We start from the raw sequence: 15,518 nt of genomic DNA, 5'->3' as shown, positions 1-15,518 counted from the left end.
TACAAGATATCAAACAGCAGATGGCACAAGGTATATGCTAACTTACTTGGTCAACTGGGATTATCATGTTCCTGATATTGCTGGGAGATTTAGCTTAAGCGTGAGAAGTATACTTGATGCAAATGGATTTTCAGAAGAAAAACCAGTCAAGTATTTTTCTTTTTTCTTTTCCTATCTTTGCTACAGGCCTGTTTTCACAGGGATCCAGCAAGGATCCAGCTTCTATGCCGGATCCTCTTGCCTTTTGGCTTTAAATGACTTGGTCACATTTGGGCCGTTAGAACAAACCACAGCAAATATGCGGTAGTGAATCACTACCGCATAGAAGCCGAATCCCTTCTTAAAATGCAATGCTACTTTTGAGTGGGGACTGTATTTCCGTATAAGGATCATCTCTATTTCAAATAAAATGAAAAACATCTATTTTATGGTTAGAATTCAAAACTGATATATCTAATAGTATGTATAAAGCTAGTACATATGAAGTCAATACGAAACTAATACTAAACATTCAAAATATTGGGAGACAAGAGTTGGGTGCAGCACACAACACGAGTCATTTCATTTGTGCTAGTCAAAAGAAAAATCTCCATCATTAAACTTTCTGTAGTTGGTGAAGTCATCGTAGTCTTCGTAGTCATCTGAGAATTCATAATACCTGTCAATATCAGACAAATGATCTATGTCTGACAACCCAGATGAGTAGTTGCCATCAAAAGAACCATCATCATCAATTTCAGCATTAAATTCGTAGTCATCAGTGGAATCATGAGGACGCCGCAAGTCTTTAATCTGTTCAGCACATCTTCTTCCCAAATTTCCTCCTAGTTTGACATTGAAACATTGGCGTAGGTCAAGTGATTCAAGGTGAGGACAACCATCAAGGATGGCCTGCAAGCCATCATTAGTCAGTACATTTCCAAAAAGCTGGAGGCGGCGCAATTCAGGCAAGTTCTCTGCAATAGCAAGTGCCACCTCATCACACTCAAAGTAAGGAGTTTTAAACCCCGGGTTGTTGAATTTGAATGATTTCAAATGAGGACAAAAGCGGCACAAAGCTTTCAAAGGTTCGTTTGACAGTGCAAAACAGTATGAAATGTCAACCTCCTCTAGTAATGGAAGTTTTGCAGCCACTTCACTCAATCCCTCATCTGAAATGTCATGGCAACTTACAAGTCGAAGGCGTTTGAGCTGACTTGAACTGTTAAAATACCATGAAAGGAAATGACAAAATGAAATATCAGTTATCATTAGACAGGCGAATACAAATGTGGAAGAATTTTGCATCAGCAAATTCATTATTGGAATAAAGAGATTGAATCCACAATCCATCACAAAGATTGTGAACTGTACGAAAGATATTTTTCTACATTGCAGCCCCACTGGGGACTATAATTCAACAAGGTGGGCTGCAAAGGGGTGGTGTGCTGTCTATTTTCTATACTGTGTAGAAAAATTATTCAAAGAAAAGAAACCCAATTTCTAGTTGGGAATATTTTCCCGGCCAAATCATCCACCAATTTATTAATTCCCATACCCAAAACTTCCTACATATGCGGTGGTCTCTTCAGCTCAACAGGATACAGCTTATAGTAGTACAGTCTTAATCTACATATATCCATGGACCTATAAACAAATATAACCATGCATATTTTCTTTTCTGCTACTTGAAAGAAACCTTAACATATGCTAACTATATAACAAAAGTGCACTCATGGCGCAATCTTAGAGAAGTCACTGCTGCACCAATTACATCTAATTAATATAGACCAAGGCGATAATTAATCACAGAAGCCTAATGGATGTTTAAACATGAATAATAGGCATTTATTATGCATAGGAAGATTGAACAGTGAGCTTGACCAACGTCAGTCGTCATATTGTTGGCGAACAAATTTTTACTTATATCGTCAATTGATGATTGGTTCAATAGTGCTGCAATAACCACTCATTGTGCACAAGATTCCCTCCCTCCAACACACACACACACACACAAAAAAAAAAAAAAAAAAAAAAAAAGAAAAAAAAAAAGAAAGAAAGAAAAAAGTTAACTTCATGGTGGCAGAAATTCTTTTTTGATGAGTAAACTTTGTGGTGCCAGAAATTCAATAAAAGATGCACTCTTAAGTAAAATTAAAAATTTTTAGGTCATACAAAGTTATCCAAGACTAAAACTGAGTTTAAATACTTGATTGGAGACACATCATTATACATTTGTATCCACATGGTGTGGCATCTTAGCATAAATTACTGGAAATGGATCGTCTGGAAAGCTTGCATTCAAGGAGCAGCTAACTATAGATCCCATCAAGCCTTTCAATTTTTTTTTTTTTTGGGTAAACAAAGTTATAACAGTACAGAAGTGTACATAAGACGAAAACCCCATTTAACCAATTTTTCATCAACAAATAAGAGTATGCCCCAAGATTTCTGGAGTGGAGGATTTCCAACATCATTAGCTGCAGTTTTCATCAAAGAACAACCTCAACTCTTTTTCAAAGGTAATTGCTTACCATTCAGCAATCCGGCTTCTGTTGCTTTAGTTAGAATCTTCGATTTTTTTTTTTTTTTTTTTGAAAAAAGTTAGAATCTTTGATTTGAGCACGCGGTAGGCTATCAATATTATTTATGGTAACTTTTGATGATCATCAAAATTGCATCCTCCAATCAAATTCACGTTTTCCTTTGCCTTAAGTGTGGAAATAGGCTAGCTACACGGCTTACATGTAACACCTAACACTATGAAAGCAAAGCACAGTTAGACCATGTTGTTAATTTCCGTACGACTATCATAAACTTCTGGATGCAGAGTTGAGTGAAGCAAGACTACTACAAAAACATGGTTAGTTAATATAAGAAGCCCTTGTTATTGATTGACGAGAGAAATACAAATTGATAAACACAAATATCTCAAATTTACCAGCAAACCCTAAATCTCTAAATCAATAAACTAGAATTACACGAAGTAGTTACCAAAATCCAAACAACCACAAGACTCTAGCAATCAAATTGTACAACTAAAAGGCCCTCACTGTTAAAAATTAAACATAAACATATCAATAATTTCTCTCGCATAATCCAAATCAAATCCGAACAAAAAAAAAGAAAAAACCTGTCAGCGATGTGCCTGAGGAGGTCGTCGTCGCCTAAGTACTCCATGTAGATATCGACCAACTGGCCGCAGCTGCGATCGACGGCGTGGCGGCACATCGTCTCGAGGTCGGAGATGTCCCAGTGGCTGTGAGGGTTGCACATGTGGACGGTGCGCCACATAGACGGGTCCTTGCAGAGGTTGCGCCACGGGGAGCACACCATCTGCGCGCTCGTCAGGATGTCGATGGCGCCCAGTCTCAATAGGATCGACGCCGTCACGTCCCGGGGCAACTCCAGCCAGTTGCGGAACTCGTCTGCGAGTTCAGGAGGAGGGTGAGGGTCCATCGCTACTCGCGAGATTTTCTCTGAAAATGCTGATTTCGGGTGTGTTTGTGTTGGGCGGCGGTTTCTATTTGTTTAAACTTCTGTTTGTCAATTGTAATTAATAAATTCTTCCTACTTATTGTATTTGATTTAAATTCTTTTTTCTATTCTTTCAAAAAATAGAAAAAAGAAAAAGAAAAAAGAAAAAATGTAATGCTATTAAGAGAAAATAGTAAAATATGGGGAAAAATATATAAAAAAAAATCTCCTGGAACTAACAATTGATTTTAAAATAGCTCCCCTAAATTTTCAAGTGCAATAATGTGACTCATCAAACTATCAAAGTGTGTTAAAAAGTTTACTTTTGTCCAAATATTCTTATAATACCATTATTCTCTTAAAACCTAAAATAAAAAAATTAATGAAAATTATTTAAAAAAAAAAAAGAAATTGAAAAAAACTATAAATATCAAACTAAAAAGTTAAAAAAATTAAAAAATTTTAATTAAAAGAAAGAAGAAAAGTGTTACAAAATTTTAATTTTTAATTTTTAATTTTTAAAATTTTAAGTTATATATATATATTATTAACAGTGACATGTATCGTCATTTTATTGATGCTAACGTGCTACACTAACGGAATCTGTAAAGTGTTTTGATAGAATTTGACTGCAATGAGTAATTTAGTTTTATAAATGCATATTTTTAATATATTGATATTTTTTTTAGTAGGAGTGATGCATGTTATTATTTTATTGTGTTGACGTTGATACTAATAGAATCCGTCAAGTATTTTGACAGAATTTGACTACAATGACTAAATTGTTATTTTTTGCCTACCTTAAAGTCCTTTGAATTATTTTTTATTTTACAATAAACAATTTGTAATTTAAGCTAATTACATGAATTGATTTTGCATTTATTATTATTTTTTTTAAAAAAAAAAAAATTGTTGTTTTTAGTTTTTAAGAGAATATGAGTATTATATGGATATTTCGATAAAAGTGACACTTTTTACACACTTTGGTAGTTTGATGGGTTACATTAATACACTTAAAAATTTATGAGGTTTTTTTTTATATTTTTCCCTAAAATATATAATGGGCAACGGTTGGAGGGGAGGTATGCAATGTTGTTCTTAGTTTTTTTTATACTCGAGACAAATAGATGAAGAGTTAAATGCTACTAATATTGCCCTTGTACTTAAAGTTAAAAATCCTACTAGAGTATCAGAATTTAGGCCTATCAGTTTTTTGTAATGTCTTATATAAAATTATTTCCAAAGTGCTTGCAAACAAGTTAAAAGAGGTGCTCCCCCACATTATTTCATACAAATAGAGTGCTTTTATCCGAGTTAGGCTGGTTATTGATAATATATTGTCTACCTACGAGACTTTGTATTCCATGCATATCAGAATGTGGGATAAGGTAGGATATATGGGGCTTAAGTTAGATATGAGCAAAGCATAACATGGTGGAATTGAATTTTTTGGAGGCTATCATGCGGCGTTTGGGGTTTTCCACTCAATGAACTAAGTTTATTATGGTGTGTATTCAAATGGTATCCTATGCTATTGTGGTGAATGGACAGCTTGTGGAGAGAATTAAACCAACGAGAGGAATACGACAAGCGGATCAACTATCCCCAACCTTTTCCTCATTTGTGTAGAGGTGTCGCTTGGCTCTTTTCTCCACCATGTTGAGAGGTCAGAAATTATCACAGGAGTACCAACCTCTAGAAAAGGTCCATAATCATTTACTTTTTATTGATGATAGCTTACTATTTTGCAAGGCAAATTCAATGTAGCGGTTCAGGTTGACAAGGTTGTTAGAGAAATATGAAATTGCATCTGGTTAGAAGCTCAACAAGGATAAAACCTCCATTATCATCGAAAAGAAGAAAAGAAATACTTCAATTATCAGGGCTCCAAGCTACACAAAGATATGACAAATATCTTGGACTATCGGTGCTTATTGGAGAGTCTAGATCATTGGCTTTTAAAAGCATAAAAGATATAGTGTAAAATCGTTTGCACAAGTCTATATCAACCCTATTTTTTTTTCATATTTTTTTTAAAAAAAGAAAATTTTAATTTTTTTTAAATGTTTTACCTTTTTAATTGGTAATTAGCATATAGGACACACGTCAATTTTTTAAGGGTGCTAATGTGGACTTCCATCAATTTTTGAATGAAAATACCTTCTCTGTTTTTAATCATAAACGAGATACCATTTGTGGTAAACATAGAGGGCAAAAACTAAAGTCTTTAAACCGCGTGAGGTTTAACAACCTTATTTCTCTAGTATCTTCACTAGTTCCTATACCCATCATGTTTCAAGCTCTTCCCTCCATAACTTTAGCTATGGCTTTACATAGGCAGCTCGTTGGAGGATCATCATTGACTAGTTTTGAAATATCAATATATGCACAAATCAAGATAATATGCTGAGGGAAAATAAATAAAATATATAAATTATATGACAAATAAGGTATAAATAAGATATATAATTTGAAGCCTACCATTTTTACCTTTCACATACAATGCTGGCCGTTAAATAAACATATCATATATAGCTAGAAAGGTTCATCAAATTGTTCAAGTCAAAAGTAAAATTTTGCTTTTATGTTTCATTCTTGGACAAAAGGCCGGTTGACTGAAGACAAACGTTGTCATGGGCATCCCACAAAATTAGCATATCCTTCAAGATTGTGTATATATCATACATATCTACACGCTTCAAGGAGAAAGATCCTATCATATATAACACTTAAGAGGCCTCCTCAATTTTCATAAGCACGGCCACCTTCAACCTCCAAGTCCATGAGTAAGTATAAGCAGAAGAGCAACACGAGGTAAACTATTTAGTAAACAATTAATGGCACAAAGGCTGACCTTGCTTCAGCTAGATACTTAGGCGCATTAGACATGCTTTCCATTCCACCAGCCACAACAACATCATTCAAACCCAACTGGATAGATAGATTGTGCTGCAAGCATTGTTGCTGGGACAAAGAAGATAAACAACCAGTACTCTCAATACCACTTCTATGCTTTTTTCTACATAAAAAGTAAAAAAAAAAAAACATTTTCGATCAATTCAATGAAGGGCGCACCTTTCATCCCCGACGAACAAACTTTGTTAATAGTGGTGCAGATCACAGAAGTAGGAATGCCTGCACCCAAAGCAGCCTGTCTAGCAGGAGTTTGGCCAAAATTTGCGCTTAGGACAATATTCCCGAAGAAAACCTATTGCACAAGTGAAGGATCAACATTTGCCCTCTTAAGAGCACCTTCAAATTAATCATTTACAAACAAAATGTGAATAAAACACACACACACACACACAAACAATCGTATTAGGAAATACTATTCCAAAGAGCAACAAAGTTTAAAAAGAAAAGAAAAGAAAAAAAAAATAGATAAAGAGACTTAAGTGGCCAGTAGTGATTACATTCAATAGCTATAGAGCCAAGCTTGGTAGCTGACAACGATGAAAGAGTACTACCAAGTAAGCCGCCCATCGGTGTACGTGCAACGCCAACAATACAAACATCTGTACAAAAACACTATAGATTAATCGGAGATAAAGTAAGAATTACGTACCCAAGAGGCCAAATTGCAATCCTTTTCATTTTTCTTCTCAAAAAACTATTCTTTTACATAAATGACAAGTAAAATCGGAAGTAAAGATTGAAACTTTCTTATCTTTTATGATCGTACCGTACGTATAAGCATGATTATTATGGCGTAATTCCCAGTAATTGAACCATATAAAATCAGAGGAAATCAAGGCAATTCTAATTGAGATTTTTAAGAAGGAAATGAAGCTGAACCCAATAGTTTATCAAATTTATCAAATGAAACGGTGGAGGAACATGTGAAAGCAAAGGGATCAAATCATCAAAAGGCAATCAATAACAATAACAAAGAAAGAACCTCGAGGTTTAATGGAGTCCGAAGATGCCACTGAGACAGGAGCCATTCGGAGCGTCCGAGGAAGAAACTCTTTAGAAAGTTACTAACGAAAGCAACACCCTTTTGGATTCGGGGAACCTCTAAGAAATGATAGAAAGAGATGAGAAAGAAGAGCTAGAGGCAAGGAATAGAAATATAGAATGGAGCAACTCAGTGATCACCCTCTTACCCCAAACGATTCAACGTTGGAAAGCGCAAAACGCCATCTTTCTCCGTGGGGCCCGCCCCTATCCGTCTTTATCCTCTTCAATCTTCTTCTTCCCCCCCCCCCCCCTCTTATGCTAGGATTATATATTATTAGTCTTTAGATCGTGCTCTCAAAATTGTTTTGAGAGAAAAATGCTAGAATTACAATAAGTGCATTATAAATATATAATTTTAAGGTATATTTGGAAAATTTATAGGTGTGAGTCTATTTTAATGTGCTTTAAAGTTGTATACTTGTAGTGCATGTATCATAATAAATGATTGTTCTATAAATTCTCTAAATTCTGATTTTTTATTTTTTTTTTAGTTAAATAGTTTGATTTATTTATTTATTTTAATAGTTGTTATTTTGAAAGAACTTTACTTTTTCATAGTTTTTTTTTTATTATATATTATTAAACTATTTGTTAATGAGATAATAAAATATAAACTATTTAAGTAAAAAAAATAATAATCAAGATTTTGAGATTCTACTTCCTAACATTAAGATGGGAAGATACTTTTGTCTTACTTGAAATCAACACATAATGCAGGGATGGAATCAGGGGACCGGGTGGCCCCCGATTTTTTTTTTTTTTCCTTAATATATAGGAGAAATTTCACTTAATTTTTGTGAGATCCTAAAAAATTATAAATTCGATACATTAAATTAAAATTTTTTAAACTTTTGAAGATAAAGTGCAAAAGTGATGAAAGTTTAAGGGAGTTATTTAAAAATTTCTCCCATGTATATATATATATATATATATATATATATATATATATATATATATATATATATATATATATATATATATTTATATATATGAGGCTTATTAAGTTTGACTCTCATATATGCTCTGACCTTTGTAATATTGATGACTATTACATTTACGGGGTTCATAAATCGGCCCCTTTAATATTGCCAATTAATTTGTAAACCTCAATAAAATCATGAAAAATTGAGTTCCTTGTGCAGAATTTGGTGGATTACACCACAGAACATTGGCAGAGGAGTCCTGCAAGACTAGCTTTGGAGCACAGATTCATCATTGACATTGGAGATCATGCAAATGTTAGAACCACAGGCCTGCTCTTCTGTTGAAATGGTATCCTTGAATCACAGCCCTGCTCTTCTGTTGAAATGGTATCCTTCTAACTGCCTGCCCACATTTGTGTTTATTATTTAGCGTAGGATGGGGATTGCACCTAACATAAGATGGGAATCGAGTGCAATGAAGCCGCTTATTACATGGGGAGACTGCACATTACACATGCAATGGCGCAGCCTTGTTGCACTTGATCCTGATCCGGATAACCTAAAAAAAAAAAAAAAGAGTTCTAATTCATATTTTATATATGCCCTAATTAAATAATGGAGACCAGACAATATAAATTAAAACATCTTAAAATCTTTATTCTCATAGGTGTAGTTTATAATGAAAATAAGTATGAATAAAAAAAATAATAAGAAAAAAACTAAGATTTTGATTATCAAAGCATTAAAAAAAAAAAATTAGCGAGAATTTTTTTTTATTGTCGATGTAATACCTATTATATTTCAATCCTATATAATTTTGAACATTCGAAAAAGCAAATGAACAAATAAAAATAATAAAAAAAATCTTATAAACATTCAAATGAAGAACTACTCAACCAAAAATTTCACAAACAAAATGAAAACATATTTAAATTTCAACCAAAAATATAAAATAAAATACCTTTCTCCATATAAGAGTCCTACTTGTATCATTAATTGAGAGAGAGACTAATTGTATCATTAATAGAGAGAGAGATTAACCAGTTCAAATTTATTTAAAAGACTGGTTCATTACTTAAATGACCGGTTTAGTTACTAAAAAGTATGAGTTCTTGCCACGTGTCACCATTCTATGTCATTCTAAGGAGGAACTCGGCTTATATATATATATATATATAGAAAGACTTCTTGAAGGACTCGAGTTCTATGCAGTAGTGAAAACTATCGCATATCTACTGTGATTTATTCCAACGGCACATATGCAATCAAGCCATTTTAAAGCTTGAAAGCAAGAGTTTGTTGGAAACGCCATCTATCAAACTCACGCCGTCTCTCTCTCTCTCTCTCTCTCTCTCTCTCTCTCTCTCTCTCTCTCTCTCTTATTCACTCTTCGCTATAGTTTACGCCTATGCAAAAAGGATCCAGCATAGGAGCCGGATCCCTGCGAAAACAAATAAAATGAATAACAACAATTTTATGTTAGAATTCAAAACTGATACATCTAATGGTATATATAAAGTCAGTCCATATGAAGTCAATACGATACTAATATTAAACATTCAAAATATTAGGAGACAAGGGTACGATGCAGCACACGACACGAGTCATTTCAGTTGCGATAGTCAAAAAAAAAAATCTCCGTCGTTAAAATTTCTATAGTCGGTGAAGTCATCGTAGTCTTCGTAGTCACCTGAGAATTCAAAATACCCGTTAGTGTCAAACAAATGATCTATGTCCGATGACCCAGATGGGTAGTCGTCATCAAAAGAACCATAACCATCAAGTTCAGCATTGAATTCAAAGTCATCAGTGGAATCAAGGGGACACCGCAAGTCTTTAATCTGTTCAGCACATCTTCTTCCCAAATTCCCTGCCAGATTGACATTGAAACATTGGCGTAGGTCAAGTGATTCAAGGTGAGGACAACCATCAAGGATGGCGTGCAAGCCATCATTAGTCAGCTTATCTCCAAAAAGTTGAAGGCGACGCAATTCAGGCAAGTTCCCTGCAATAGCAAGTGCCACCTCATCACACTCAAAGTGAGGAATTTTATATCCCTTGCTGTTGAATTTGAGTGATTTCAAATGAGGGCAATGACGGCCCACAGCTTTCAGAGGTTCTTTTGACAGTGAACAGTATGAAATGTCAAGCTCCTCTAGTAATGGAAGTTTTGCAGCCACTTCACTCAATCCCTCATCTGAAATGTCATAGCAACTTACAAGTTGAAGGCGTTTGAGCTGACTTGAACTGTTAAAATACCATGAAAGGGAATGTCAAAATGAACCAGCAGTTATAAAAAGAAAAAAGGAAAAAAGAAAAAGAAAAAGAAAAAGAAGACAGGCGAACACAAATATGTGGAAGAATTCTGCATCAGCAAATTCAATATTCGAATAAAGAGATTGAATCCACAATCATTATGAACTGTATCAAAGATATTTTTCTACATTGCAGCCCCACTGGGGCCTATAATTCAACAAGGTGGGCTGCAAAGTGGTGGTGTGATGTCTATTTTCTATTCAGTGTAGAAAAATTATTCAAAGAAAAGAAACCCAATGTCTAGTTGGGAATATTTTCCCGGCCAAATCATCCACCAATTTATTAATTCCAATACCCAAGACTTCCTACAGATGCGCAGGGTCTCTTCAGCTCTACAGGATACAGCCTATAGTAGTAGTCTTAATCTAAATATATTCATGGACCTATAAATAATTATAACCTTGCATATTTTCTTTTCTGATATTTGAAAGAAACCTTAACATATGCTAACTATATAACAAAAGTGCACTTGTGGCACAATCTTAGAGAAGCCACTGCTGCACCAATTACATCTAATTAATATAGACCAAGGCGATAATTAATAACAGAAGCCTAATGGATGTTTAAACATGAATAATAGGCATTTATTACGCATAGGAAGATTGAACAGTTAGCTTGACCAAAGTCAGTCATCATATTGTTGGCGAACAAATTTGTACTTATTTCGTCAATTGATGATTGGTTCAATGGTGCTGCAATAAGCACTCATTGTGCACAAGATTCCCCACTCCAACACCCAAAAAAAAAAAAAAAAAAAAAAAAAAAAAAAAATCAGAAGAATTTTAATTTTAACTTTATGGTGGCAGAAATTATTTTTTGATGAGTAAACTTTGTGGTGCCATAATTTCAATAAAAGATGCACACCTAAGTAAAAATAAAAATTTTGGGTCATACGAAGTTATCCACCAAGCCTAAAACTAAGTTTAAAACTTGATTGGAGACACATCATTGTACATTTGTATCCACATGGTGTGGCATCTTAGCATAAATTACTGGAAATGGATTGTCTGGAGAGCTTGCATTCAAGGAGCAGCTAACTATAACAGTACAGAAGTGTACATAAGACGAAAACCCCATTTAACAAAATTTTCATCAACAAATAAGAGCATGCCCCAAGATTTCTGGAGTGGAGGATTTCCAATATCATTAGCTGCAGTTTTCATCAAAGAACAACCTCAACTCTTTTTCAAAGGTAATTGCCTACCATTCAGGAATCCGGCTTCTGTTGCTTTAGTTAGAATCTTTGATTTGAGCACGCGATAGGCTTTCAATATTGTTTGTGGTAACTTTTGATGATCATCAAAATTGCATCCTCCAATCAAATTCACGTTTTTCTTTGCCTTAAGTGTGGCTCTAGGCTAGCTACACGGCTTACATGTAACACCTTACACTATGAAAGCAAAGCACAGTTAGACCATGTTGTTGATTTCGGTATGACTATCATAAACTTCTGGATGCAGAGTTGAGTGAAGCAAGACTATTACAAAAACATGGTTAGATAATATAAGAAGCCCTTGTTATTGATTGACGAGAGAAATACAAAATTGATAAACACAAATATCTCAAATTTACCAACAAACCCTAAACCTCTAAATTAATAAACTAGAATTACACGGAGTAGTTACCAAAATCCAAACAACCACAAGACTCTAGCAATCACATTGTACAACAAAAAGGCCCTCATTACTAAAAATTAAACATAAACATATCAATAATTTCTCTCGCATAATTCAAATCAAATCCGAACAAAAAAAAGAAAAAAAGAAAATACCTGTCAGCGATGTGCCTGAGGAGGTCGTCGTCGCCTAAGTACTCCATGTAGATATCGACCAACTGGCCGCAGCTGCGATCGACGGCGTGGCGGCACATCGTCTCGAGGTCGGAGATGTCCCAGTGGCTGTGAGGGTTGCACATGTGGACGGTGCGCCACATAGACGGGTCCTTGCAGAGGTTGCGCCACGGGGAGCACACCATCTGTGCGCTCGTCAGGATGTCGATGGCGCCCAGTCTCAGTAGGATCGACGCTGTCACGTCCCGGGGCAACTCCAGCCAGTTGCGGAACTCGTCTGCGAGTTCAGGAGGAGGGTGAGGGTCCATCGCGACTCGCGAGATTTTCTCGAAAATGCTGATTTGGGGTGTGTTTTTGTTGTGTGGGGGGTTTTTATTTGTTAACCACGTGTTTGTCAATTGTAATTAATTAATTCTTGCTACTTATTTTATTTTATTTAAATTCTTGTAGAAAGTTTGGAGAAAATTGCCTTGCTCCTTAGAATCCTAGTATGCAATGCTACTAAGAGAAAATAGTAAAATATATATTGGGCGACGGTTGAAGCCTTGAAGGGGAGGTATGCAATGTTGTTCTTAGTTTTTTTTATACTCGAGATCGGTAGATGAGGAGTTAAATGCTACTAATATTGTCATTGTACTTAAAATTAAAAATCCTACTAGAGTATCGAAATTTAGGCCTATAAGTCTTTCTAATGTCTTGTACAAAATTATTTCTAAAGTGCTTACAAACAGGTTAAAAATGGTGCTACCCCACTGATAAGTCTTGAATTATTCGATTCAAGACCCCTTAATTTGCATTTGTTAGACCTAGTTCTTGTTGTATTTATAAAGTGTTGTTGTAGTTTTTGTGTTTTGTCTTATTTTCAGGTCTTAATTGAAATCTAGTTCAACACACCTGAATTAGACCTGAAAATACATCAATGGCGATTTGGTCATTTCTAGAGTTCAAAGTTGCTCCTGCCAAGTGAAGAATCGGCTAAGGTAAATCGATCGATCTACTTTATAATCGATCGATCGAATCATCAGTCGAAGAAAAATCGATCGTGCGACATGCGATCGATCGAGATAGGGCAACCACGAATGCGATCAAGCGAAGTGCGATCGATCGACTTTATAATCGATCGATCGAATTTAGATATTTTTAGATATTTTTAGATATTTCCTAGATATTTTCTAGATATTTCTTAGATATTATTAGATATTTCCAAAATATCTTAGATATTTCAAAATATCTTATCTTATCTTATCCTATTTTATCTTATCTTATCATATCCTATCCTATCCTATCATATCTTATCTTATCCTATCTCTTATCTTATCTCTTCTTTAGATATTATTTTGTAAATCTCCTCCTCTATATATATGAGGCATGGGTGAGAGTAATAGCATGCATCTTTTGGGAGCTTCGATTGTCTCAGGTGTATCTTAGTTAATTTTAATGCTTTTCATTTCCTTTTGTAATCCGAATTCTCTTTGATTAATATAGTGTTCTTAGTTTATTTAAATCTTGTTTTCTTTACTGTTTTCCTTTAAATTTATGCTTAACTTAGATTCAATTCATGTCTAGCTAAATTAGTCCTTAGGGTTTGATCCAAGTCCTATCCAAAATCATGTAGTGTTCTTGATGTTCTTAGGATTTTCTTTAGATGTTTGATGATTGTTGAGGGCTAGAGGATATCAAAACCCATGCTAAAAGGTTTTGGTATCAAGATTCCAATCAAATTTATTCATGAAAAAGAGTTTAACTTGTCTATGAGTTTTTCTTGAAGTCTTGAGTAAAACCAACATTCTTGGAAACAAGAATGATGTCTTTTTCAATGGTGCTATTTGACATGATGTATGTTTTCTCATTAGAGTCACCTTATAGGGTATGCTAGGGAACACCAATCATTTCACCCCTTTGGTAGTCTAATTGTCTTTCAATTGTAGTTTAATTTTATGTAGAATGATTTGGTGTGAAATTAGATATCTTATCATTGTGGCCTAAATAGGGTTTTCATGTATTGTGTACACTTATTAGGATGTGTTATAGAGTAGTAAGCTAGGGCACATTAGTCACTCCACACCTTCGGTAGAGTAAAATGTTTTTCAATTATAGTTTAATCTTTACGTGGAGTTGATTAATGTAAACCTAGGTGCTTTATGATTACGTCTTAACGAAAGTATTTTCATGTCGAGGTCGTCGTAGTGGTTGACGCCCATTACGCGCTCATATCAAGCATGTTAGGAAGATCCATATAGACTTTAAGCATTGCATAGGTAGAGGATTGGATAGGATCAACACCCTAAGTTTTCTTTTAAGTTAATTTCATTTCCGTTTTCATTTCTTTCACCTTGTCGTTGTAGCTTCAATTCTACAACTTTTGTTTTTACTTTTGTTGATAAATTAAGTTAGATACGCTCTTTAGATATTCCATTATGCAAAACATCCAATAATCTCTGTGGTTCGATCACCCTTACTATAGTACAATCGATACGTACTATTGCGAGTGGTAAACTTATAAATTTAAAATCCACGTAGCCGCTTGGCGTGCTACCACCCACATTATTTCATACGATTAGAGTACTTTTATCCGAGGCAGGCTGATTATTGATAATATATTGTCTGCCTATGAGACTTTGTATTGTGGGATAAGGTGGGATATATGGGGCTTAAGTTAGACATGAACAAAGCATATGACAGGGTGAAGTTGAATTTTTTAGAGGCTATCATGCGGCATTTGGGGTTTTCCTCTCAATGGATAAGGCTTATTATGGTGTGTATCCAGACAGTATCCTATGTTATTGTGGTGAATGGATAGCCTATGGAGAGAACTAAACCAACGAGAGGAATACAACAAGCGGATCCACTACCCCTGTACCTTTTCCTCATTTGTCCAGAGGCGCTTAGCTCTCTTCTCCACCATGCTGAGAGGTCAGAAATTATCACAAAAGTACCAACCTCTAGAAAATGCTCACGTCTCAATCATTTATTTTCCTGATGATAGCTTACTATTTCATAAGGCAAATTCTATGGAATGGTACAAGTTGACGAGGTTGTTGGAGAGATATGAAATTGCATCTAGTCAGAAGCCC

The 15,518-nt window shown here is 34.8% G+C and overlaps 2 protein-coding genes and 1 long non-coding RNA gene across 5 annotated transcripts; all 3 read right to left on the bottom strand.

Moving 5' to 3' along the window:
• Window positions 1–407: 407 nt before the first annotated feature.
• LOC133867649 (putative F-box/LRR-repeat protein 9) lies at window positions 408–3,516 on the bottom strand. Its single transcript, XM_062304399.1, has 2 exons — window positions 3,113–3,516; window positions 408–1,201 (listed from the first exon to the last, which is right to left on the bottom strand). Exons 1-2 carry the CDS (start codon window positions 3,436–3,438, stop codon window positions 571–573), a joined length of 957 nt encoding a protein of 318 aa, XP_062160383.1. The 5' UTR covers window positions 3,439–3,516; the 3' UTR covers window positions 408–570.
• Window positions 3,517–5,962: 2,446 nt separating this feature from the next.
• LOC133869750 (uncharacterized) lies at window positions 5,963–7,627 on the bottom strand. 3 transcript variants are annotated; one of them, XR_009900517.1, is made up of 5 exons: window positions 7,563–7,627; window positions 7,355–7,473; window positions 6,870–6,971; window positions 6,532–6,664; window positions 5,963–6,420 (listed from the first exon to the last, which is right to left on the bottom strand). It is a non-coding gene; the product is annotated as an uncharacterized LOC133869750 (long non-coding RNA). The 3 variants fall into 3 exon arrangements; XR_009900518.1 differs by lacking the exon at window positions 7,563–7,627 and having other exon boundaries at window positions 6,532–6,708; window positions 7,355–7,539; XR_009900516.1 differs by lacking the exon at window positions 7,563–7,627 and having other exon boundaries at window positions 7,355–7,535.
• A 2,241-nt stretch (window positions 7,628–9,868) lies between these two features.
• Window positions 9,869–12,777, bottom strand: LOC133868512 (putative F-box/LRR-repeat protein 23). Its single transcript, XM_062305422.1, has 2 exons — window positions 12,427–12,777; window positions 9,869–10,586 (listed from the first exon to the last, which is right to left on the bottom strand). The coding sequence occupies exons 1-2, from the start codon at window positions 12,750–12,752 to the stop codon at window positions 9,962–9,964; spliced, it is 951 nt and encodes a 316-aa protein (XP_062161406.1). The 5' UTR covers window positions 12,753–12,777; the 3' UTR covers window positions 9,869–9,961.
• Window positions 12,778–15,518: the final 2,741 nt, after the last annotated feature.

Source organism: Alnus glutinosa, chromosome 5 (genome assembly GCF_958979055.1).
Source record: "Alnus glutinosa chromosome 5, dhAlnGlut1.1, whole genome shotgun sequence".
NCBI lineage: Eukaryota > Viridiplantae > Streptophyta > Magnoliopsida > Fagales > Betulaceae > Alnus > Alnus glutinosa.
Note: the sequence above shows the minus strand (reverse complement) of the source record. Positions and strands in the feature narration are given on the sequence as shown.

Coding starts and splice junctions, on each gene's coding strand:
- LOC133868512 (XM_062305422.1), bottom strand. CDS start 12,752: ATGGACCCTCACCCTCCTCCTGAACTCGCAGACGAGTTCCGCAACTGG. Junction 10,587..12,426: donor CTCAGGCACATCGCTGACAG/GTATTTTCTTTT, acceptor GTATTTTAACAG/TTCAAGTCAGCTCAAACGCC.
- LOC133867649 (XM_062304399.1), bottom strand. CDS start 3,438: ATGGACCCTCACCCTCCTCCTGAACTCGCAGACGAGTTCCGCAACTGG. Junction 1,202..3,112: donor CTCAGGCACATCGCTGACAG/GTTTTTTCTTTT, acceptor GTATTTTAACAG/TTCAAGTCAGCTCAAACGCC.